This window comes from Paraphaeosphaeria sporulosa (assembly GCF_001642045.1).
Source record: "Paraphaeosphaeria sporulosa strain AP3s5-JAC2a unplaced genomic scaffold CC84scaffold_4, whole genome shotgun sequence".
Lineage (NCBI taxonomy): Eukaryota > Fungi > Ascomycota > Dothideomycetes > Pleosporales > Didymosphaeriaceae > Paraphaeosphaeria > Paraphaeosphaeria sporulosa.
Window position 1 is genome coordinate 2,521,340 of NW_017253363.1, and position 24,499 is coordinate 2,545,838.

A 24,499-nucleotide genomic window follows, 5' to 3' on the forward strand; every position below is an offset into this window, starting at 1 on the left:
TCGCTGAAAGACTAGCATTGCCCATGACAGCACACTGGGTGGCGATGCAGAATCCGCTCTTCCCCGTACCCGGGAATTCGGTATTCGGGCCGAGTGTCCTGGGGTATCTTGTCGTAGTTCCATGCGTAGGCGTGCTTTTGGTAAGGGCTGTACACGGTGAAAATACTTCCGAAGTGCTCCGTACCCTTGGCGAGATTACGGCCCAACGGTGCACGTCAAGTTGATATAGTCCATCCGACTCTTACAACAGAAATAAAGGCCTTCCAAAGTACTAGAGCGACGGGGCTGCTAGCATGGGTGTTACCAGCGGTGAGGATTTGGCGGAGGTGTAGCCCAGGAGTGAGGAGTGAAATCAGCGGTGTAAGGAGCCCTGGTGCGGGAGGAGTGGGCATCTCCAGGATGCATTGGGCCGTCCATCGCGACTGTGGATGCGTTAGGATACCTCTGTTGAGGCTGCAGGGAAGCCCAACTATAGCCACAGCCTTAGGTACCTTGGGGGTGAGCCGGAGCGCTGGGCCGTACAAAGGCTACGTAACCATTGCTAGGATGCGGATAGTACGCTGGCACAAACTTCGGCTCTATGCGAGCGAACTGGTGGGTAAGCGGCCGCAGAGTGGGTAGCTGCTGCATATGCAAAGGTACATGACTGGGGTGGAGATTCACACCATTTACCGGGAATTGGAAAACATCCTGTTCGTTTGATTGGGCCCTCAGGGAACCGTCAGGTCGGGAGTACTGCGGATCGTAGTTTCTGATATTGGGCATGAAACTGTGCGCCGCCGTGCTGTAGAACGGAACCTGAAACTGCATAGTTCTTCCATGCGACTGAGAATGGGAGGGATTGCGAATATGCTGCTGGTCTTGAGGGAAATGTTCGCCGATATATTGGCATCCATCAGGTATGCTGGAGGGTACTGGTCTGAAGTACTCTCGCGGTTGCATATTTCTCCGCTGTGCCGAGGCAGCTTCTCCATGTAGCCCCAGAGCATGGTCATGGATGCTGGCCGGACCTTGACAGGCGGTACGCACCATGTCCTTAGGCGATCGGCAGTTGTGGTCTTTACCTCCTGGGTGACTTCTACGAATGATACTTCACGGAGTTCTGGTGACCCATGCTCGAACAGACGCACGGGCTTGCCCTCGATGCCGTCTTGCGCGTTTTCGCTCAGCCTCAAACAGTGTTCTTGACCAATGTCGTATTTCGGCATGCCACGTAAGCCCAACCTAGCATTGTCGGCTTGGAACTTGACACGTAAGAAACGGAAAAGGGGGAAGTCGTTTACTAGGACAATGACCGGGGCTCCAAGTGTGCTCGATCTCGGAGGATTGGTCCTGAATGGAGATAATGTTAGCCTTGATGATAGCCCAAAGATAAGATCTCGAAGATGCACTCGCAGAGCTCTATACGAGGTAACTTACAGCATGACAACTGGACCGGGAGCAACGGCGTGGAAGCTCGCTGGGAGTGGTTTGTAGATGTCTTGACGTTGCGTTAGCCAGGTTTCAGGTTGGAAATGACTAGCAGCTTACATCGATTCTGCTGAGCTTCTAGTTCGCTAATCTTGAAATCTAGCTTCTTGCGGTCTTCACTGTCAACGTTGACATTGACGTTCCATGGCATCTCACTGAGGTGCTCTCATTCGATAGTGAAACGCTGATCAAGATTCAAGTAGGAATTACGAGGCATTTTATCCGAACTCTCAGCTAGCCTTAGAATGTCAGGACCCTCTTCGACTGTCGTCTCCCCAAGTTGTAAGTACATCTTGAGATCTGATATTGCCTTGGGTAGATACGAGGTTATTGCATAAAAGTCCGCAGTCCAGCTCTTTCTATCGTTTACAACGACAAGCGCGGGGTGTTGAAAGAATATACACTCCCTCTTTTGGGAATGTATGATCGACGAGTGCGAACCTGGCTGCGCGTGGGTATGAAGTATACCTTCAGCACCTCGGGTGGTCCTTGAAATTTTCTACCCGAGTTAGAAGGTTTATATGATGATGGAATTGTCGGTAACGCTCCTAGAACCGAGTTCATCTGCATAGACTGAGCGGGTCATGTCGGGGTCGTTGTTGGTAGCGGCTGACGAAAGCTGGAGGACATCGAAGCGACTGAAATATTCTGAAGATATCCCGAACCTTCACCTTTTGTACTGTCATCCTGAAATCTGTCGGAGCGAGGCAATAGTGTTGGGCTTCCGCCCATGTTGTATCCTTCGTGCTCGAAGGCGACCATAGGGTCAAGTAGCCAATGCAGGCGTACCAAAATAGATCCAGACGATGTTTATTATGTGCAAAGAGCAGGAGCGCTTTTGAATGTCCATTGATTTCCCAGCAGGGTGCGTGCTCTTTGGCCTAAGCTGTTTACTCTGTCAAGCGACGGGTGGGATGGTAAACAACCCTTGAGCGTCACAGGGCAATCGCATGCCTAACACGCTCTGTATGAGTATTTTAACACAGAAGAACAGATAGACTGGTGTTGAAGGCATTCGATGCATCGAGTAATCACTCGGATGTTTACTGGAGCAGCAGTGGCAAAGTCTGGTAGAGGCAAGCGCGGCAGACTTGACCACCCAGCTTTCCTTTCCGACGCTCGCACGCTCGTAATGCATTTGTTAGAGACTGTGAAATTCAACTATGTATTGAATGAGGTCCCTCGATCGAAAAGTAGATCTCATTTCTTCATGCGGACGCCTTACTGTGACCAGCATGTTCGATGTTCCGGCCACCAAGACGATTGTTCGCGTCACATCGCTCATCACAACACTTCTTGACATTCTTAGGGTAAGCGGTAGGATCTCATAGAAATTTGAAGAACCCAGTCTGCTACGGAAATCAACGAAGGCTCAGCAGGCATCAACGTCGCGGTGCTCATGTCGCTGCGCCCACGATCACATCTAGCGAACGTCGCATAATCACAGCATCAGCCTAGAAGAGCTGGTCGTATGTTCAATTTATCTGGAATAACTCTGCAAGCGGCCACAAGAACTCAAAAATCAAAGACCATCAAGAATACATGAATGTGTAACCGTCCGTCCAACTGCGCAAGATCCTGGGTCCAGCACTCGGCTTTCCAAGCAACAGTGACCAAAGGCGAATCTTAGCCGCCATTTTGGCACGGCCAAGACTATCTATCTATGTCGAATCAGAAATAAGAGATAGCGCGAGTACTAACCGAGTGCAGTTTCGGAGTGAATGACTTTTTCTGACGCCAAATGCCTCATGCGCTGTTGATCTGGGTGATCTAGGCTTTGCAAGCCAACGGTGCTAGATGTTGTCCGAGATATGGTCAAGAGGCTGCGGTAAGGAATGCATGCCGTCATATTTCGTGATGGTTCGAGTGTTTCAGGCTTCGAGAGCCAACAGTGCCGGATGTTGTTAAAAGATATGGTAAACCTCCTTAAAGGTGCGTCCCGCTTTCTTGGTGATCATCCGGGTGCTTCAGGCTATGATAACCAACGGTGCCAGATATTGTCGACTATCCGGGTTTGCCAAGAACACTGAGATGTGTTGTATCGGTCGAGGAATACCAATTGGCGTTGGTTAGAGAGTCGATAGAAGTTGAGGTTATGGCGAGTGGGGAAGAGAGTCTTCCGATCCGGCGGGAGATGAAAACGTTGGTGAAGAGGTGAAGGCCACTGTGCTTCAGGCTCGAAAGTCAAGGGTGCCTGGCATTATCGGTGACCGACTTACATTCTTGCTTCAGGATACGACTTCAGACCCGGAGCATCGCTCAACGGTTCCAGCCCCCACCATACAGCGAAGGAGTGCTAGATTGGCTTGTCGAAGCCGAACTGTCGTGGGGATTGGCTGAGGCTGCTCAGCGCACTTGCTTGTTTATGATCCGCTTCAGGGATTCTTCGTCGAAAACGATGTTTCTACCGGCAAGTAATGGTTGGATGTTTCCGTACTCGATCCAGAATGTATTTCCCTGCGGGCCGGCCTTATCATAGAAGTTGACGAAGCTCGTCTTGGGAAACCGGTCTGACCAAAGCTCGAGGGTCATGAGTCGGGTGTAGACACCGTTGAGGCCCTGATGGGCTTTAATGTTGTCGGTGTTCTCGATAAGAGCGATATTTTCCTTCGACGCGTCTGACTTTCTCGCGAAGGTCTCGCGATCGCGGAAGGAAGTAATCAGCTGGCACTGCACCATTTCCATATCGGAGACCACCTCTTTCTTGAGGATCACCACTGGGTGTCCCCATGGACTGTCGTCTCGTTTCCACATCCTCTTATAGAAGACTGAGGATTTTGGCACATCCTCTTGGCGAGGCAAGTACATCACCGTGCCTGGGTACAGGTCCTCAAATGCCGTTCTGGCGTTGGAAACAGACGATGGGGATCTGGGGACATATTGTGCCCTCCAGTCGCTGTCCCATGACTTACTAGGCGGGGAGGGGCCGCAAGAGCTTGGCGGTGAGGAGCTTGTCAGAGAAGAGCAGCTCGATTCGCTGGAATCTGATCTTCTTCGCCAGTTTTGCCGCGACCAAGAAGGAGGATTGGAAGCTTGCGGCTGCTGATTTTGCCTCCAGGAAGAGCTCCTGGTCGGATGACTGACCCAAGACATGACGAAGCCTTTCCGTGCCAATTTGGGGGATAGTGATGTATTTCTGCCATTTTTAGTGGCTGTTATATGGAATTTATGCTTTCAAATACCTCTTAAGAGATGTAGAGATGAATGGTAATGTTGGAAAGATATGGACGCGTGTATGAGCCTGATTTCTGGAGGGAACAGTTGGCAGGACGGAGGAAACGCAGGGGAACGAAGAAATGGCGGCTTTATATAGGACAGCATCACCTCGTTGAGGTTGAGGTTGAGGATTCGGGAGTTTTGACGAGGTTCGATCCTACCATACTCACGATTACTAGGAATCAGGAACGGTGGTTACTGGGTGGCACAGGTGGATCTTCTCACCATCGGATCCAGGGTAATCTCGGCCTTGCACGAAGAGCGGGTCAGGACACTCAACAGAGGGAAGTAGATGAAGAGATATGGTTTAGTTGCTAAATAAAATCCTGCGATGATTTTAGGAGAACAAGTGATCAAGATGGGGGCACGATTCTCGTTCACAAATAGCAAGCTGGATAAGTTTCGCCTCTGTGAGGGAAACTTGGAGGGGTCTCCTTTTTAAATGCTTATTACCTAGGAGGAAGAGCGTCAAATACGAACGTCCTCTCAACGTTCTTTGAGAGATGACAGCACAACTGGCTCCACTGGTGTTCCCTACGAATCGAGCATTATCACAGAGGATAAGATTGAACAGCACCGCTGCTGACGTATCTCCATCTTTCAGTCGTCTACTGCAACACCCACAGTGAGAAAATCGAGAGCTTAGAATGGCCATGAAAGCTCGGTCGATGTATTGCACCTAGAACGGACTGCAGCCATTACTGCGAAGGCTAAATTATCTCAGAGTCAAGTCTCTCGGAACACGCGGTCGAAATACTCCCAGCTATCTTCGCGACTAATTCTGTGGCGGTCATTTTTACGTATTACTGTATAGAATGTGCACTGTTGTAGTGTTGAGTACTCTGGTACCGACCGTTTTGTGTCGCTCAACGGGTCGGCTGTGGGTTGGGTTCCAAGGAACCTGTTCAACGGTTATCGTCCCGCCTAAGACCCCCACACGCTTTCTTCCTCATGGGTGGGCCTCGGGCACCCGTGAGCGCCTCGCCGTTGTTATCACCAGGCACCAGGGTCCACGTCAGTCAACGGCTATTATGGACCACGACCGCGTCATCTGCTCCCGGAGCGTACCAAAGCTGAAGTCCGAGCAGAAAATTGTTGTTGAAGGAACCTTCTCGATATAGACGGCGAGTCCAGTATTTTACAAATTTTTGTTCAAGGGGGATTCTGGTCAGTCAGTGAGTCTGGGTTGTTGGCTTTGAGCTCGGAGCGTGATCACACGAGCCAGGTGCCATGCGCCATCCTGACAAGCTGTGTGAGGCAATGGAGGACTATCCTTTACGAGCATTTGGAGTGGAGGAAGAGCACGCAACGCATATTCGATGGACTAATTCGCGATTGGAGCTACACGGAAAGTACGACTTCATTGTGGCAGCGGCCTTGCTATCTTTACCGCTAAAAACATACATAGTCGCAGTCGGGCATTCTTTCCTCCTAAGCGCTGTCGTCGAAAAAACCTCGGCTGTTAAGCCGAGAAGAGCGTTCCAGAAAGAAGAGCAGGGAGTATCAAACATGAGGCGAAGATCATGCGCGTACGAGCACTGCCTTGGTAACTCTCTTTCTGAGCTTTGATTGATTCCGCTGAGCCGCCAATGGATTTTAGAAAGATTGCCGCGCGGATCGTGGAAGGAAGGTACTCTCGCTGCAGCAGTGGCAGTCTCGCTAGTACGCCTTCCGCCAACATCTCAGTGAAAGGGCGACACCTGGGTACAACGGTTTGTTACGCGAGAGTAAGATAGGTTCGCAGTGAGACTGCGCACATGTTCTGCACCAATATCCACACTAAAGCAAGCGCGCAATCCATCTACGTCCCTCAAATTAACCCCACATACATAAACAAGTAAATGTGTCAGAAGCGTTGAGGATGCTCTCAGCGTTGACCTGCAAAGCGTGGAGCAAGTCAACCCCGGGAACAGATTGATGGCGTTGGGAATTGCCGCCAGCCCCGATTCTTTACTTTGCTTGCTTTTATGTACTCGGTGTTCATACAGAGAGCTGGGAAGTCAATCGCCACGATACCAACACCGACAGTGGGTTGCAAAGCTTTTCACCTAGACACAGAGAGCGGAAGATGGATGCTATGGACGCTGTATGTCTTCAATTCTTCTCGGCTAGTCAATTTTTTTTTGGGCCCATCTTCTGCTTTGCGAACCTCGTTACTAACACAAACAGCCTACAGCCCGGACAGTCCGTCTCCGCTGGTGTTTGACAATTTTCGAATTCAAGTGGTGATTTCGGGTGGTACGCTGGTCCATTCCTGCGACTACTGAGAATGTGTGCAGATGCACAACGACTCGTTCTTAATGGAGAGATCTGTAACGAAGATGCGAACCATTTCGTCATGAATCCAGCTAAGGTCGTCTAGTGAAGTGATACGGGAATGGGGCTGCCATGTAGCTTCCGCGTTCGCAGCGCCGTGTTGCACTTCAGAAGAATGAAAGCATAATGGCTGTTGCTGCTCACTGACTTGCGATGGACCAATAACCGCAACCACGTCATCATGACTTCGGGTAGTGCACATAAGTTTTGTTAAGGTGTGTGCACGAGTCGTGCAACTGCTTCTTATTGCCGGACCTAAATCTGCCGACGTCGGTCCCGGGTCTAAGCCCGAATCTGAACTTTGCCGGTGCTTCGGGGGAACATATAGCCCTGTCGACATCTCGCGCAATAGTGACTTGGATGCTATTTTCTTGTATCTTCACCTACTCAAGTGCTCGTACCGTCCGAGAAACCCAATGCCACGACAATGACAGAGGCTCGCGACTTGACCGAACCACCTGATCAAGAGAAAGTGCCAGCAGAATCGAGCCAACAGGCAGGCGTTGTCGCAGATGGTCCCGCACAAGCAATCGTTAGCAGCGAAGCTCCAGACAGAGGATGGGCAGCATGGAGCGTTGTCGTCGGCGGATGGTGCGCCATGTTTGTGAGCGTCGGGTGGAACAATGCGGCCGGTGTTTTCCAAACGATTTACGAGAAGGATTTCCTACAGAGCTATTCGCCTAGTGCAATAGGATGGATTATCTCATTGCAGACATTCTTCATGTTCGTTAGCGCACCCTTTACTGGCAAAGCATTCGACTCGTATGGCCCACGATGGATCATCGCCATTGGAAGCTTTCTACAGGTACTTGGTGTTATGATGATGTCCTTGTCTACGCAGTACTGGCATTTCATCCTTGCCCAGTCAATATGTACTGGCATCGGTGGTGGCGCAATTTTCTTCGCTGCATCGAACTCCATAGCCACTTGGTTCAAGAACAACAGGGCGCTTGCTTTAGGAATAGCTTCAGCTGGTTCGGCTACTGGCGGCGTCATTATTCCGTAAGTCCAAACTCGAACATACATAGAAGTATACTAAACCCTGAAAGCATCATGGTGAATCATATCTACGACGATATCGGCTTTGGCTGGGCGCTACGTGTTGTCGGGTTTGTCTTTCTCGGCCTTCTCACCATTACGAATGTGCTGCTCAAGTCCAGGCTCACACATGTGGTAAAGAAGCCGCATCCGAAGGATTTTATGGAACCTCTTCAAGAACCACCCTTTCTGTTCCTAACAGCAGCTTGCTTCTTCTTCGCCATGGCTGTATATCAACCGGGAACATTTATCGCCCTAAACGCTCAGCGTGAAGGCATACCCGACCATATCTCCAACTATCTACTATCCATTCTCAATGCTTCGAGCGTCATCGGTCGAGTCGTCGTTGGATGGGTAGCAGATCGTGCAGGCCGCTTCAACACCATGATCATCACCACCTTTCTCTCCGCACTCTTCGTACTTGCGGCTTGGATTCCTGCACATTCGACAGCGCCGTTCATTGTGTTTGCTGTACTCGTCGGCTTCACCAATGGAGCTTACGTCGCACTCACAAGCTCGTTGGTCGCTCAAATCTCAGACATCAAGAAGATCGGAACGAGGAATGGAACGAACTGGTTCATGTATGGAATTGGGGCTCTTATTGGCACACCCATCGCTGGCGCTTTGATCCAGAGAGATAGCGGCGGATATCTGTATATGCAGATCTTCGCTGGCTTATCTATGTTTATGAGCGGATGTTTGTTTGTCGGTTCAAGATATGTTCAGATTGGCTTGGCCTGGAAATGGATATAGCCGCTGAGCAGAACGATAGACAATTTTCAGACAAAACATAACTTTTGCTAGACATTGTAGATGCTCGGCCATCACACAGTCGCTATGGCTGTTTACTGCCTCGGTACCTCCACCTCGACCTTATACGTCTTTCCGGCCTGTATTGCCTGGATGACGCCACCCTCCACCGCGTTTCCATCAGCAACCACCTTCACGTCTTTTCCGTCACCCCTCTTGACGTTAACCTCGAATGTTGCTCCTCTGAATAGCCTCGTAACTTTGATTCCATCCCATTCTTTCGGCAACTGTGGTTTCACGCTCAAACCATCCTTCACCCCCTTCAACCCGCACAAACCCTCCACAAGACTCCTATACACCCAGCTCACAGTGCCAGTGTTGAAAAGCTGACTACTACGCCCAGCAGTTCGAGGATACAGCTTGTACCCTCCTCGGTAGTAGTTGGGAATATAAACGGGCAACTGCCCGCGCTGGAGGTAGTCCTCCTCGCTCGGACCGGGAATCATCTGGCGTAGGTAGGTAAACGCGCGATCGGATTGGCCGATACTGTAAAGGGCCCAAACATAGAAGGCACCCGCGTGGTTGTAGACGCTGCCATTCTCGCCCTGGCCGGGATACTTTTGCGTTACGCGCCCGACATCCTCACGCATGGCCGTGAAGGGCGGCGCGAACATGACGACACCATAGGGCGTGCTGAGCTGCTCGTCGACCTGGGTGAGCATCTTCGAGATCTTATCCTGTGATGCGGCACCCCCGAGGATAGACCACGCTTGTGGATTGAGCCAGATGCGACCCTCTTTGTCTTCCTTGATACCAAAGGTTACGTTGTCGTCGGTGATGCCGCGAGCGTACCAGTCGCCGTCCCAGAAGTGCTTGTTGGCGCAGTTGTTTACTTCTTCGGCACCCGTTTTGTATTTCTCTGCGACAGATGCCTGGCCAGCTGCTTCGCAGACTTCCGCCCACAGGTTGAGAGCGTAGGCCGTGGCTACAGTGAGCCATCCCGAAACACCGATGCCCTTGGGTCCAACCATGTTCATGGGATCGCACCAGTCACCCTGGGCGATATAGCTGAGGCCACGTCGGTCTCTGGCTGAGAGCAGCCAGTCCATCGCGCGGCTGAAGCGCTCGAACACCGTGTATGTATCACCGTGCATGCCTGGAACCTCCTCGTCGAGAAGCGCATAGTCACCGGTCTCATTCAAGTAGATTTCCAGCGCGATAGGCAGCCACACGCAATGATCTGTATGCGGGATCTGGTTGATGTACTTGAGTTCCGCGCCCTCGGCCAGCAAGATACCATCGGGCATAGCACCCGTCTTTTCCTGCTGTGAGACTGCCTTAACGATGGCCGCGCGAGCTACTTCGGGCTTGATGAAGCTCATTCCCATGTTGTCTTGCATATAGTTGCGCGTCTGGGGATCGGTAGTAAGACGGTTCACATCTCCATGATAGTAGACTTGTCGTGGTAGCCAATTGTTGACGAAGTTGTCGAGGCCCTTATCCGGCGTCTCAATCTTGAGCGCACCGCTTCCTCTGGCAATGTATTCCTGGTACTCCTTTGCAGTCTTTGCGAACTGCTCTTTTCCCAAGTATTTGTTCTTCATGTCGAGGATCTCTTGGTCATCGTAGGCTGGACCAAACAAAAAACGGTATTCTCGCTGCTCATCGGGCTTCAACGTGACTCTGTATTGTACTACGGCGGTCGGCGTCTCGTAGCGAGAATCGCTGTTGCTCAGTTGTTCCTCTTTGATAGCTTCCGGATTTGACAAACTGCCTTCGCGCTCGAAAGCCCATTGCCTCGACTCCCATGCCACTGGGTGTTCTTGGCAAAGGAAGTATGTCTTGTCTTTGAGATACTTTGTTTTCGGGTAGTCTTCTGCTTTCTGGTAGGGCGTCTTAGAACTTCCCACAATACCGCCGACTTTCTCATTGTACTCCGCCTCCTGGTTCATCCAAGACATATAACCCAGTGGGAAGTAAGGGTAGATGCTGAGCTTACGATTGCGGCCCGAAACATTAGTGACTTTGATGGACCACAGCTCTGCTACATCGTTGGTAGGAATGTGGAATGACATCTCCACCCGAATTCCAAGCGACTTCATCGTCCAGGAAATGTCGCTCTTTCCTGCAGAGAATACAAACTCATCACCCTCTCCTAGCTTGCGGCGCACAGGCTCATACGGTGCTGAGAATATCTCGCTAGTCTCCTCATCCTTGATGTACACGAAACGGCCAGGATGATGCGCATAGTAATTTTGCTCAGGTTGCATAAATGTCTTTGCTTCCAGTGTCGGCGCGTAAGCATATTTTGCAGGCTCCGGCTGCATGTACTGTGAAGTCGCGTAACCTCGACAAGTCACTTGGATCATCATCTTCTGATTCCAGAGAAAACCACCGGCTTTCGGCATTGCCGTTGGACTGGTGAGCTCATATCGGTCGCCATCGGGCGTTGCTTGAAGAAGAGGAGCCATCTTTGATGTGCAAACAGTCTGCACAATGTCTCAGAGGAGCAGTTCTGGAACCAATACGTGGCATTTTATTTGACGGAACGATGCCTAACGCCGTGGTACAGGGAATTGCTTACTAAGTATTTAGTAGTTAAGGTGTAACTTTAAATCACGCAACGTCCGACCCGTACAGACGCAACCTATGAGAAGGATTGCTTGCCTTGTTGGATGACGAAGCACAAGCTGGAGAACACCTGTCTGACAGCGAGAGTGATGTAATTTCGAACCAAAATTGAAAGAGGTCCCAGAACCACACGTAGCTTACACGAGAGGAGAGACACCGCGAATGGAAGAATCGTTCGAGTCACCAGGACGTTCTTATAGAGGCGTTTGTCGGTCAAGACGAACAGCCCGCGTGGGGCTTAGCGAGTGGGGCGAACCCTAGAAAAGTAATTGTCCAAGACGGAGTCGGCATTCCGGACCGTAGCCCCTCTGCTAGTTTGTCAGTATTCGGCGCTGCAAATTGAACCACCGGCAGATCACTCATGTCACCATTACTTCGAAATCTGTGCAGTCAAGCAAGAAAGATCGGCGACGACGCTGCGACGTAGTTATTTACACATGCGTCAAGTTTCGCGTGACTTCAGATACATGAAGTCCGTTTGAGATGGTACGGTAACTGTAGGTGAGCAATGATGTGTTTTGGATGACCACATGTGCACGTATCTTTCGACAGATAGAACGAACGTGCCTTAACGCATGCCTTCCACGTGGCTCGGAGGTTTAATCGCAATATGAGTGGTTCGCGAAACATGCACACCAAGATCAAGCCTTCGTGTAGCAGGGGGCGAAGACCAGGCCAATTCGCGCCGGGGGAAGCGATAACGAACGGTCATGCACGAGTCCAAGCAGGGGCATAAGGGACAGGTACCCTGAGACACAGTGAGTCTGAATGTGCTTGCATGTGGGAGATTTGCACATTTTGATAAACGCAATTCACTGTTGCGGGCTCATTTGCGTCAGCCATTACAAGAAAGTACTTGTATGAGTTTGAAACGAGCGCCAATCCCATCTGTGCCGCCCTCCCATCTCCGCTTGCGCAAAGAGGATGGATAGCTGGAAGAGGTGCCAGAGAGGCTCATGGGTTTGATATAGGGCGCGGCCTTTGTCCAAAAGCCATTCATCGAGCCATAAGGCAGGATGTCAGCCGAAGCCGGCTTGATGGACCCACAGGTGAAGTCCGAAAACGACACCTGCGAAGCGCTCGGGACGCATGATCGGCAACGTTACTAAGTGTTGTCAAGCCGTTGCTGGTTGAGAAGCTGAAACGCCGTATAGCGAGAATGGAGAGTCCAAATCAACCCTTCACGATTTCACTTTTTAAATGATATCAATGGATAGAACATATCCTGCCTGGCGTTTGTATCAATGTTTGTGAATAGAAGAGCTGGGATGGCGTAGAGCTGACAAAGCAATAACGAAAGCCACTATTGTGTGAAGCAGGCGACGCGATTCCCATACTCGCCCAACAATCTCAATACAAGGCCATAAGGTAATACGCTCGTAGATGGAGTCAGCGCTAATGGCAAAGCGATGGCGTAGGAGAAAGAGAGAGGATGTTCGAATGTGAGGAACGAAGGGTCAGCTAGCGCATTAGCGCGAACGCGTCGCACTGGCACGTGCGCGCCGCATTTGTACTAGCGCAATATGACTTCACAAGTGTTCGGTGCTTATACGACTAGTGTAATACAATCCGTTAGTCTAGCGGCGTGGGCACCGCCTGAGCTATTAGGCCCACAGCGAAGCTAGTGGCCAGTACGTAGGGCTCACGGTGCCCAGGACGACTGCTCTCCAACTGCCACTCGGACATCTCAACAGCTTGAGATTAGTGATCATACCGCCTACTTGTAAGCGCATGTCCAGATGGCTTGAAAGAATATTTAGAGAGCCGAGCTACAAGAGGCGTGGAAGTTCTAGCATGTCGAATCAGCGCACCGCCAGACACAAAGCCCACTTCCCAGCAAAGCACGATCTCCGGCCCACACCCATTTCCCTCAATGGCGACGATTCCTGGCTCCTATCCTTTCGTAGCCCAGAATCCGATCACAGAAACTCAGGAAAAGCATACTTCCACATCGTCCATCACCCCTAGCTCAACGGCCCCGAAGTCCAATATTCATCTTGGCCAGCTGGTCTATCTCTCTTTGTCAGCAACTCCCGCCGTCATCAACGGTGTAAGCATTGAGGACCTCGTGCGTAAACCTGAATCATAAGCAGCAGAAGCGGGTTCCATCTCCCATCCTCAGAAAGAGGGAGTCGACGGGCGTGCGCCAATCGACACATTGCTCGTCCATTTCCACTATGGCGACCATCTCCACGGACCCACCCCGTTGACGTCAGCCCCTCGATCCTTCTCTTCACTACTGCAGACGCGGCGCCCATCATCGGGAAGTTGAAGCACCTTGGTCCCATCACTACTCCTCCAGACCTCGACCCAGCATTCACTGGGGACTGGCACGCTGTAGCGCTGTAGATCGTGCATCAGGCCTGCCATCGTACCTTACAGTGTTCCGCATCAGGGTCTACCACGAGCTCGACTTCCTCACCGTACTACTCTGAGACTCTGGACCGGACACGCATGAAGCGGCCTTGTACTCGCCGCATGGCTTACACACCGCCACGCCCGCTCTGCAAGCACTTCTGGACTTGGGGTCGGAAAAACGACTTTTGGTGTGAACACCGGTTTGGAGTTGTATCGAGAGAGTTGGCCGCGATATTTCGTGTCTACGCATAATGATCGGCTAGGGTTTGGTGGGGTCATGTGGAGTGGACCCTGGGATAGGAAAAGAAGGACCACGAGGCGAGTAAGGGTGTCAAGGTTGAGGAGGTGGGGGATGGGTAGTGTTTGTGCTGGAGTAGAATGTGGTAAGCGACTCTCACATGAAAGCAAGAGCTCTGTCTATCGGGTGGATTTGGTTATAATTCTCCGGATGTCTATTAGTTTGCGTGATTCCCGTGTGCACGACAGTCTTGTCAGAGCACCAGCACAACACCGGACTGCGGTGTCCGTGCCTCGCGTTTCCTTGATGCAGTCCTGATCTCGGAAAGCTATCCTCTTCACCCACTTGAACGCGAGCTTGCCAATGCGTTCCACGGTTCCTCTCTGGCTCGTTGTTCAAGCCAAAGACATAAGCTGGTCACTACTTCAGACTCGCTCTGATTTGGAATACAAGAAGATGGACCAGATGCCGGCGGCCTCGACGCGTTGGGTGGTGATGCGCGACCAACGCCGATGTTTGTTGCCGCCTGAGTAGAGTGTGGGCGGTATGCCAGATTCTGGTGCCGTACACGTATTAGCGAGGATGTGGGACGAGGGAGAATGAGGGTCCTTACTTTTATCTCGGTCATAGCGCAAGGAACGGTGTCGTACAGAAGGAAATGCCAAGGTACACAGACGGTGGGCAAGCCGGTAGAGAGTGTATTTGCTGGGTACTACTTGTTTAGTGGGCCGTGTTTGTGTGTGCTATCCGGATTCTGAGGGTTCAAGGTGCAAGATCAATGCTCTTATACTGTCGCTCTACTGCGCCGTCGTTTTGCGCACTGAATTCACCTGAAGCCGCCATGCGCGTCCGCTCACCAGCACTTCACCAGTTGTAGAGACCCCAGGTCTTTCAACAAAGAAATACACTGCCCTGTGAGTTCGCTACCATGAATCGGGTCGCGTGAACATTCGACTAGTGTTTCAGGTGAAGTCCTCTCGATCGACTTAGCGTCCGCCTTTTCGAGAAGCACGTATGCCAGACCGGTCAGTCACCGCCGCCTTGCACGACTTCAGGATCTCTTGGCAGGCGGTTAGAACGAATCGCTGAGGAATTTTGGGACTGCAGGCGTTCTTCCTAATCGTACAATGTGTTTTGATACAAATTCGTGCCATTCAATAGCTCCAAGTCCTTCAAGCATTATCATTACATTCACCACGCTCCAGGCGTGCATCGGGACATGTCATCAATACATTAAAATGATCTCAAAATTGACCAGCGTGATCGTAGGTGTTGTTGAACGCGGCACTAAGCTCATCGTAGTCGAGCGTGACCACGTTGGTTGGCTGAAAAGGGTCTTCAGGAATGGCCCCTAGCCGATTCCAGATCGGCATGTCGGGCATAGGGTCGTAAACGGCGGCAGAAAACGGGCCAGAGTGCTGACTCTGATGATACATCGACTGGTGAGGTAGCTGTAATGGATATTGATCTTTCTTTGGAACGGGCGGCGGCGCCTTGGGAAGCTCTTTCTCCCGAAGGCCAGTTTCGAAGGCCAGTCTTGCGATGGCAGCGGCGTTGTGAGGCTGCGGATAAAACTCGAGAAGATCTTGCAGCTGGGGTTGGGCGTCCGTGTCCGGGTATCCTTCTGCTCGTCCGGTGGTGGATTCCTTCCAAGAGAAGGGGTTTTGGGTGCGTTGCTTTGTTTCCAGCAGATAGCACCATTCTTGGAGTATCTCCGGTCGCTGGAGGAGCGACCATATTACCCTCGAGTGCTTCCAGTCTGCCATCGTATGCCCTTTCCTCTCAAAGTGCTCGCTGATATGGCTGCACCTCTCCTGCCAACTCGTGCTGAAGTGAACGCAGAATCCGCAACCCCAGCCAGTCCGAGCTACACGCTTCTTCCTTGCCATTTCCACATGTCTTTTGGGGATGCATACCTGGCATCTGTGACTCCCTTGATGGTGGTGAATGAAGTCTTTCTCGAGAAAATATACGTTCAAGCACAGCTCGCATTCGAACATTTCTGTGCGCTCCTGATAGGTTTCCTCATGTCGCTTCCAGTCGTACTTTTGCTGGAAACCTTCGCTGCACGCTGTGCATTGGTATTTCGGCTCTTTAGCAGAGCGTCGAGATCTTTTATTTCGCGATACACATGTCAGGAAAGGCTCCCTGTCTTGCGAAGGTTGACGTTCGTGCGCTCGCTTAAAAGGTGTACGTGCTGGTGGTGGCGAAGCAATTGAAGACTGCGCCTCCAAGACGTGTTCTGATGGAGCGGGGTACTGCTCTGAAGTAAAGTCGGAGCAGTGCGACCATGTCGTGTTCGTGGATGCAACAGAGCTGCGAGCTTGAGGTTGCCATGACGAGAAAACGCTACCATTAGAAGACCGATGGACTGAGGAATGGTTGGACTGAGCGGAAGCAGAGTGATGTCGTTGGTGGGAGCGGAATGAGTGGCCCTGAAGGTCCAACGTGGGGTACTCTACTGGGAACTCGAATGGCAATGCTACAGCCGAGTCAGTGTAGTCCTTCGCGGTTAGCCTGAAGGCGGAGAGAACACTCATACTCACAATAAGTGTTTGATTTGTCGTACTGCAGATGGCTCGAAAGATGTTGCGGTTGTACTTCGAAGTACGCACCAGGCGAACTCGTCTCGAAATCCATCTCTTCGCTCGAGGCTTCTCTTCCAAACACAAAAGGTGAAAACGCGCCTGAAGACTGGCGCTCCATAGGATTAAACAGAAATTAAGGCGAGGCAATCAGATGATCAAGGTGGAAGAGAAAGGCAGGGACGGGATGATTTTGTTGCCTCAGGGAGGAGGAAGGCGCACTTGGCTTAACACACATCCGTTCGTGCAAAGGGTGCTTGCGGCTGAGGCCGAAGCCTCGCTCGAGGTAAGGGTAAGCACGCATCTTCACCTGAAACGTTGATCGCACGAACGCGCTTGTTTGGCGGCCGTGTTTCGTTTCAAAACGTAGGCACCGAGCCAGTGGGATGACGTGCTGGCATGCTTGGAATGCACTGACAACGCGGAGCCTCCGTGCGCGCAAGCGTGACAGCGGGCTAGGCTCGCCGTACCATGTGTATTTTTGCTTCTGTGCAACCCTTCTCACAAGGGCCGGACAAGTTCTGAGAAACACAGGGGCATTGTTGGGGCCGTTGGTTGTGGCTAGCTGGTTGGCGAGCAGGCTGTGGGGAAGGCTGAAACGAGAGGCAAAGCCCACGGCGGACGTTCGCCAAGGATCGCTCTACTACCCTGGTAAGTGGATTAGGTCATCCTTACGACCAGACCAAGTTGATACGAGTAAATTCATTTCTATCCTAGATAATTGATTGGCCTGTGCGCAATATATGAACTGCTCTAAAAAGTAAAAAGCAGCGGCAAGACCGAATTTCCCGTGAATATTAACGCTCATTGCAAACACAGGAGGCTGAACCTCGATGCTCTCTTGTTTCCAGCTATGTCGCAGCAAATGGTTCCCTTGTCTCATCCGATAGTATCGTATAGCCGTATAGAGCCGATTTTGTGTGAATGGAACGCTTGAGTAGTCCCCTCTCAAAGATGCAGTTGCACGGGTCCCTTGCCACTGCGTTCTATGAAGCCCAAGCGGCTCAAGCGGTTTTGAATAGTTCGCGACTCCCCATCCAGAATCCTAAGGCGCAATTCAGTCTGCTCTTTTGCGGCAGTGGTAAACTTCTGCAGCTCCTCGGCGAGTTGTGCGCCTTCAAATGGCGCTGAAGCTTGCCATGTAGTGATTTCGTCCTCCTCTCGCTGGATGATGTCTTTTCGCTTCACCCCATTGGCAGCCAACTGCTGCTTGAGGGGCATACAACGGGTAGCGAAGACCTCGGCCTCTGCTAGAATCTTCTTTGGCTTAGAAAGTCTACGGGTGATGGTCGAGAAAGGAGACACCTGTTGGTCCTGGCTCGGTTGCCGGGAGCTTTCTTCCACGCCTTCGTCGATGGTTTCAAGTTTGCTACCATGGGTGCCAGACAGCTCTAATTGAGAAGCCTGGGCCAAGGGAGACATGGCGAAAATGAGTGTCGGCGAGGCATCGGTACGACCGGGGGATACGGCGCTCGTGAACTTGGCTGCAGCGCGAGAGCTTTCACCTAGAGAGTCTTGGCTACCATAGCCGCCCCCACTCTGCGGACTGATTATGGCCTTTGACCTACGTGTGTTCTGAGCAAGCGCCGCAAACGGATCGTTGCCGTATAAAGGAGTGGAGATGTTCGTCTCGTCATCGGCCATCTCCGCTACCTTCTGCTCATACTCCTCTGTGGTCATCAATACACGCTCGTATGACCAAGAGAGGGCCTGCTCGACCGTTGGGGTGGCCTTCATAACGAATGGGTCGTCGTCGAAGAAGCTTCCTGTACGAGACAGGATTCGCGGAACAACGTATTTCGACCGCCTAGCCTGGACTGTTCGCAGAGGTGGCGTGGAGTGTGTTGCGGTCTGGCTTGGGAGAGGGACTTGACGGGTTTGGCGGCGAAGCTCACCTCGACCTTTGGGCAGTATGAACTTTGGCGGCGGACCCACAAGTGCTGGGTTCTGGAACTTGTGTGATGAGGCTTCATGGACGGCTTCTAGATAGTTTCTCCGTATTCCGCTGGGATGCAACACGCCTACGACCGGAATGACAACAGGGGAGTAGTCAAATGTGCCCATGGCCCGTTCTACGCGCCATTTGAGCGTTGTGATTCTAGTGCTGTCGAGGGGTCCAGGCCACCAATTGTCGATGGCGATAGGGCGTGTCCGACCGATGGGCGACCCATTGGGAGCAGCGTGTGGTAGGGCTACGAAATAGTACATTGGGTTAGCTGAGGTGGTACTCTGTGCCTGCTGAGGCTCTGCGTTCCAGAGATCTTTATCGCTGTAGTCTGAGGCCGCGTCGCTCCGACTATCGGTTGTCACGGCGTGGCGCAATTTAGTGCGCACTGCCAGAACGTGGTTGTTTGAGCCGGCATCTGATGGGGCATACTCAATGTGTTGCCGAGACGGCGATTCATCGCAGTGGAAGACGTTACCAACCGATTGTGGCATGTGAGCAGACGAGCTTGCGGCCCCTATCCTAGCTCGATGCTGTACCAGTGGTTCACCAGAAGACTGCTCTACGTCATAAATATCATCGGATAGCAACGTCGTCATGAAAGGTGATGGGACGGTCGGAGGCTTGTGGCCTGAAGGACGTGTTGGCCGCATGATGATCGTGCCACTGGCTGACGAGGGGTGACTTGTTAGGAGGTTGGAGCCGTGGACGACGACTGGAAAGCGCTCGCGGGGGCTCGTAGTGAGTGAGCTTGCGCTTAATGAGGAGGGTTGTGTACTAGAGTCGAGCTGGGTGGGAGAGCGGAGTGAGCGGTTGTGTGTGCTTGTCAGTGTTCTGAACGCCAGAAGGAGTGGCGGGACAGAGTGGAGTTGGGCGGGAGGGCGGAGTGGACAGGTGTGCGGTAGTTTTCAATGCTTAGACCTGCTCTCCGTATGCCCCGCTAGGCCTTTTTCCCTAAGCTTTGGTGAATGCACGCCGCGACCAAGACCGCTGCCGCCACCTAAACCACTCTCACACCCGAATGGCATTACCCAACCTTCCTTTCTTCGCCACTGCTCTCCGCATCGATCAATTAAGCTCCTTCCCAATGCGCTCACGCATATGCGGACATTGCCCTCATGCTTGCACCGCATGGGGTACGTGAGGGAGCATAGTAAAAGGTACGTCACGCCTCTACCAGCACCAGCTCGCCTTGAGGGAGGACCAGAAGTTGGGCTAGTTACTTCGATGCCTCGAAGAGACGTTGCAGAAGCTTAGGCTCGCTGTGATATGCGGCCTCGTTGATGATGTCGACGACCGACAAACTGCTAACTCCGGTGCTGCTCCCAGGAATGTCAAACACTCCGTGGTGGTCAATCCCACCCTCACACACTGATGTCCAGAAGCCCTGCAGGCCACGAATACCATGTGCTCGCGTACAGATGCATGTTCACTGGACTGCTCTCGTCCGTCCGCCTACGTTCAGAGTGCGCAATACCCTCACCGCCGGAAGGAGAAGTTGCGCCGGGCTTCTCCCTCGAGAAGACCACATCCGCGCGCCGCGATTTCGTATGTACCGACTGTACGAGGTCTTTGCTGACGAGAGTGATCTTTCTGAGGCGTATGCTCCTTCGACAGCCTCGCCAGCGAACCTTGCGATGCCCACAGGATGCTCTTGCAACCGCCTTCTCGACGTGCAACAACTCCCAAAACATTATGGCAAGTGCGAATAGCACTCTTGCCGCATGCTCAACACCACAGCGGGTAGTCATCCACCCCTGCAACGCCCGTCGAGCGTTCACATGCCATGCCAATAGTCAGATGCATGGGGCGGGCTACGAACAGCTCCCCCTTGCGGCACGAAGCGCAATTCGACAATCCGCAGGTCCAGAGACGAGGGCCTGGGCAGCCGCTCGAACCCAAGATATGCAGCACACAGCCGTCACCAGGATGGGTATGCTCGAGCGGCCGCACGCGGCTTCGAGGACCACTTCGGAAGCGACCCAGTGCCTTCCATTCACAGGTCCTCCTCGCGCCCGTCCCGCTCAGCGAACGCGAAAGCGTGGCGAACCTTCGTGTGGCTTCGAGCAACTAATGGTGCGAGGATGGGAGCTGATACGAGCACGCTCAAGCTTTCTACATATGCACAAGCAGTGCTACATGCATGGTTGCCCAGGGCCATTGAGCGAAGACCCCGGTCCTCCGTGTCTTGGGATTGCCTCAAGACATAAGTCATGAGCCTTGGACCAAGGCTGGCATGCACGATGCATTAGTCGAACCTCCAGGCGTTCCCGACTGCATCGTGGCGGTGCAAGTATCCGAGAAGATCATCGAAGAGCAACGGCCAGAAGAGGACTCCGGCAGACACCTGCCTGCATAGCAGAACGGATTCGGAGGCAATGCGGAGATCGATGCAAAACATATCCAGCACTCCTCCTCAGCGCTGAGAAGTCAATAAGATGTTATAGGACCTCGGGAGGGTCCTGGGTTCTTCGTTTTAACCGCATTGTAAGCGCACATAGCCATCTCTCGCCACAAAGAAGGGAAGGGATAGTGCGCCCGAAGAGCCGAACAATGTGAAGCACTCGCATCGATCAGCCCAACAAGAGCGCAAAATGGGATCCGACGGTACGATCTCGAATCTCACAAACCAGGTGTGCGCCTGCGATCTTGCGGTTGCGGTAGTCGCGAAAGCTAGGACGCTCTATCCGAGGAACGAAACAAATGTCTCTAGTCGATGGGGGTTTATCAGTGCACGTCTTGCACGAAGCTTGAAGAGCTCAAGCGTATAGTCGATCGCCAGCGGAACCGTCAAGCAATACGATGTACTCATTGACCGGAAATAGACGACCGACACGCCGTAGAAGGTACACAAGCAGTCACATCTTGATCTCTTGGGCCAGAGATTATCTATACCGCGCGTCGGCAAAAGACTTGACAGCTCCAGGTCTAGCTACTTCCGATTCACATTGTCCGTGGGCGGAGCCTTTGTTTTCTCGCATTGCGCCAGATTGACGAAATGTGCGAAGCTCCATATGAAGAGAACTAGTGTCGGAGCAAAGTAATCTAGCTCCCTGGTTTCAGACTCCTCGCTGGCTCGAGAGCAGTATATACCGCATCGTTTAACCAGTAACACTCATGGGTATACATTGTTGTCTGTCCTACACCGCCTATAAGTACAGAAGATTAATACAGACAAAAATGCGTCCTGGGCAAGTGTCGCGGATGCTGTGGTGGGCACAGCTCCCAAGCGTGCGCCGAACCCTGCTCCCTACATTAAGGAGGGCCATGCATGCTCTCGACTGGGGATATGTTGGAAGCCCTTCCCGGAAGCACGTTGTCCGAGTGTCGGTGGCAAGAAGTTGTCGAAGTCGCGGGTTCCTTGGTCCAGGAGGTCTACACAAGTGCCGCCAGATCCCTCAGCTATCTCTTTCGATCGCTTTCATGGAAGCTTGGTTGGGTCGCTCAGGGTCTCTCAAACTGTGGCACCGGAAGGAGTGTTTCCAAGCGGTCTGCAATGATACCATAATCGGAATGCCACGGCTCGATGCGACTTTGCAAACATTGGGACCAATCCCCGATGTCCTGCAACTTCTGGCCAACCAAGGCCGTCTGAAGTTCATGAAGCATGTCATCAGGAAAACTGCCTCCCTTCGTTTCCAAAGTCTTGATTATACCATGGTGTACGTTGATATCGATCTCTGAGCGAGCTGGGCCTTCAAAGGCGATGTTGAACTGCGGTGTTTGCGACCACATCCAGTCATCGGTCTATACAAGTTAGCACCGCATTTGAACCTATCAATGCGACGCACCTTCAGCTCATTGTAGCCCTTCCTGATCTCGGGGATCTTCAGGTGCTCCTCACCAACAGTCTGAACAGTGGTTGTTGTTCCCTGATGAGCGTACATGCCCGAGAATTCCTCTTGGAGGCGCTTTTGGAACATTTCCACATCCAAGCCAATATTGGCGACCGGCGAGCTGACGCTCTCAACTCCCTTTGCCTGTATGGACTTCCGGGCTGGCGAATGCAAGTACTGCGGTATGACGTGCAGATTCGGAGAGGCAAGAAGCGTAGTCGCATGGTGCAAAGCTCTTCCCCGCGTCAACTTGTATGCCGATCCAGACACTTTCAGCGGCCTCGGGCCTCCTTCATCGACCGTGTACGATGTCCGATGGGTGTCTTGAGGGTCTGATGGGTGCCTCTCGTGACCCTGGTCAAGCACAATGTCATGCCGCTCATTGACTCGCGCGCGCTCAATGCCGATCTTGCGGAGTGCGCGGACGACCATCTCGGCGTGCTTGTCTCTTGTGAACTCGGTGCGCGGGCACGTAATGCTCCAATTGAGATTGCCTTCGTCGTGGAAGACAGCACCGCCGCCAGAGCGCCGCCGCACAAGATGTACATCGCCAATGGCAGGCGGCTCCGTCTCCTTGGCTGTTGTGCCCCTTGATGTTGCTGCTTGCAATATGCCCAGATTGACCTCCGACCACGGATTCTGGTTCCTGCCGATGACGACGCAGGGCCGGTTGGTGTAGAGGAAGAGCACGGTCGAGTCGGGCGGCGAGGCGCGCAGGATGTAGTCCTCAATCGAAAGGTTGACGAAGGGGTCTCTACTGCGCGAAATGTAGCTCTGCACGCGGTTCGCGGGATTCGCAAGCTGCTCGGCGAACGAGGAGTAGGCGCGGCGGGCAAAAGACATTGTCCTCGAGTATGTGCCCGTGTTCGAGATTGCAGGCCGAGGCAGTAGGCGTGCCAGCCCTCGAGATGGAGCCATTGTGGGCGTTTGCGCGCGGCGTGCGTGGTCGTCGATGGAGGATGCCGGCGTTCCAAGCAGAAGATCGGCCGCCATAGCTCCTGGTCATTTCGGGCGTAGCGGGGCGCCATCGCTCCGAACGTCAAGCATCGGCGGCGATGCAGTGCTTGCCACCCTGTGCGCGCCAACCCGTGAAGATTCTCGAGACAGTTGTTGAAATGTTGCAAGGAGCGAGTTGGGCGGGGTATGATCGAGGAGCCCTACCCTGGTGACTCGGCTGGACCCTTCAGAACGGCATACCGCTTGTGGAATGTGTGATGCATATGTTGCCACGGCATCGCCAGCACTGCAAGAGAAGAACGAGACGACACTGAAACCGGCTGTAGAATCTTTGCAACGACCTCGAACGCAGCCCAGAGATTTTGATTGCCTAGGCACGTCCTATCCTCGCATCGAGACCGGGAAGAGCACGCAACGATCATGGAGCACCTCCCTGCTTCCCTGCTACGGTATCCGACATTATAACTGTTAAGAGATGTTTGTCCGAGTACTTGAGGGTGGTCGGTTAGCCGGCCTTTCGTTTTTGCCTCCAGAGCATGGCATTCTGCCGTGAACTATAAATCGATCTCAACATGAGATGCAAGCTCTCAAGCTACCTATGGTAGGGCAGGCGAAACGACACAGGAGTGTTCACAGTACCTCATACTAAGTCGCCGTCTAAAGGCCCACCGGGAAACACTCCCATTCTCGCGGAAACATTTGCTTAGCGTGCAAAGTGCATGTGCCCCGACCACATACTTAGGACAGCAACCTAGGCATAATGAACAGCCGAATATTCGACACGTCCACCAAATACTCGCCTCAACGGACACGGGAAATTCTATGCCCTCTCACATAATGTCACAAAATTCGCTGCGAGAGCCAGCGGATGTGAGCGCGTACCCCATTGAGTCGGTCCCCAAGGCCGCATGCATTATCCTATCCATGGTGCTATCACATTGCTTTGGCCAGATGCCGGCCATAGGACCCTCCAGGAAGGATGTGCAACATAGGATTACCAACGCCGATGACGAACCATCGCATGTCTAGGGGCTTTAGATGCTTCCAAGGATCCTTGTCAGCCGGATCGTTGATGTTGCGATATCTGAGGTACGGAGACGCACGTTCGCCTCGCTGAGCTAGTATGATCGCGAAGATACGGCTGCTTTTGCTGCCCCAG

At 52.6% G+C, this 24,499-nt stretch overlaps 9 protein-coding genes across 9 annotated transcripts; 3 read left to right on the forward strand and 6 right to left on the reverse strand.

Annotated features, from left to right (window-relative positions):
- Positions 1–1,035: 1,035 nt before the first annotated feature.
- On the reverse strand, positions 1,036–1,903 carry CC84DRAFT_1243109 (uncharacterized protein; the record flags this gene model as incomplete). The annotated part of the gene is made up of 3 exons (XM_018184110.1): positions 1,531–1,903; positions 1,420–1,480; positions 1,036–1,332 (listed from the first exon to the last, which is right to left on the reverse strand). Coding segments are annotated over exons 1-3 (449 nt in total), but the record flags the coding sequence as incomplete, so codon positions are not given.
- A 1,913-nt stretch (positions 1,904–3,816) lies between these two features.
- CC84DRAFT_1243111 (uncharacterized protein) lies at positions 3,817–4,563 on the reverse strand (the record flags this gene model as incomplete). Its single annotated transcript, XM_018184111.1, has 1 exon — positions 3,817–4,563. One exon carries the CDS (start codon positions 4,561–4,563, stop codon positions 3,817–3,819), a length of 747 nt encoding a protein of 248 aa, XP_018037893.1.
- A 2,866-nt stretch (positions 4,564–7,429) lies between these two features.
- CC84DRAFT_1144121 (MFS general substrate transporter) lies at positions 7,430–8,793 on the forward strand (the record flags this gene model as incomplete). The annotated part of the gene is made up of 2 exons (XM_018176442.1): positions 7,430–8,004; positions 8,052–8,793. The coding sequence occupies 2 exons, from the start codon at positions 7,430–7,432 to the stop codon at positions 8,791–8,793; spliced, it is 1,317 nt and encodes a 438-aa protein (XP_018037894.1).
- On the reverse strand, positions 8,515–11,504 carry CC84DRAFT_1144126 (Six-hairpin glycosidase). Its single transcript, XM_018176443.1, has 2 exons — positions 11,375–11,504; positions 8,515–11,279 (listed from the first exon to the last, which is right to left on the reverse strand). Exon 2 carries the CDS (start codon positions 11,259–11,261, stop codon positions 8,886–8,888), a length of 2,376 nt encoding a protein of 791 aa, XP_018037895.1. The 5' UTR covers positions 11,262–11,279; positions 11,375–11,504; the 3' UTR covers positions 8,515–8,885.
- Positions 11,505–13,015: 1,511 nt separating this feature from the next.
- On the forward strand, positions 13,016–13,426 carry CC84DRAFT_665941 (uncharacterized protein). The gene has a single exon (XM_018187068.1). It carries the CDS (start codon positions 13,153–13,155, stop codon positions 13,387–13,389), a length of 237 nt encoding a protein of 78 aa, XP_018037896.1. The 5' UTR covers positions 13,016–13,152; the 3' UTR covers positions 13,390–13,426.
- Positions 13,427–15,261: 1,835 nt separating this feature from the next.
- CC84DRAFT_1175321 (uncharacterized protein) lies at positions 15,262–16,657 on the reverse strand (the record flags this gene model as incomplete). Its single annotated transcript, XM_018180144.1, has 2 exons — positions 15,262–16,499; positions 16,564–16,657. The coding sequence occupies 2 exons, from the start codon at positions 16,655–16,657 to the stop codon at positions 15,262–15,264; spliced, it is 1,332 nt and encodes a 443-aa protein (XP_018037897.1).
- An 893-nt stretch (positions 16,658–17,550) lies between these two features.
- CC84DRAFT_1216474 (uncharacterized protein) lies at positions 17,551–19,200 on the reverse strand (the record flags this gene model as incomplete). Its single annotated transcript, XM_018182806.1, has 1 exon — positions 17,551–19,200. One exon carries the CDS (start codon positions 19,198–19,200, stop codon positions 17,551–17,553), a length of 1,650 nt encoding a protein of 549 aa, XP_018037898.1.
- Positions 19,201–19,801: 601 nt separating this feature from the next.
- Positions 19,802–21,057, forward strand: CC84DRAFT_665961 (uncharacterized protein). The gene has a single exon (XM_018187069.1). It carries the CDS (start codon positions 19,922–19,924, stop codon positions 20,762–20,764), a length of 843 nt encoding a protein of 280 aa, XP_018037899.1. The 5' UTR covers positions 19,802–19,921; the 3' UTR covers positions 20,765–21,057.
- A 934-nt stretch (positions 21,058–21,991) lies between these two features.
- Positions 21,992–23,301, reverse strand: CC84DRAFT_1087925 (uncharacterized protein; the record flags this gene model as incomplete). Its single annotated transcript, XM_018174224.1, has 2 exons — positions 21,992–22,294; positions 22,339–23,301. The coding sequence occupies 2 exons, from the start codon at positions 23,299–23,301 to the stop codon at positions 21,992–21,994; spliced, it is 1,266 nt and encodes a 421-aa protein (XP_018037900.1).
- Between the last annotated feature and the right edge of the window lie 1,198 nt (positions 23,302–24,499).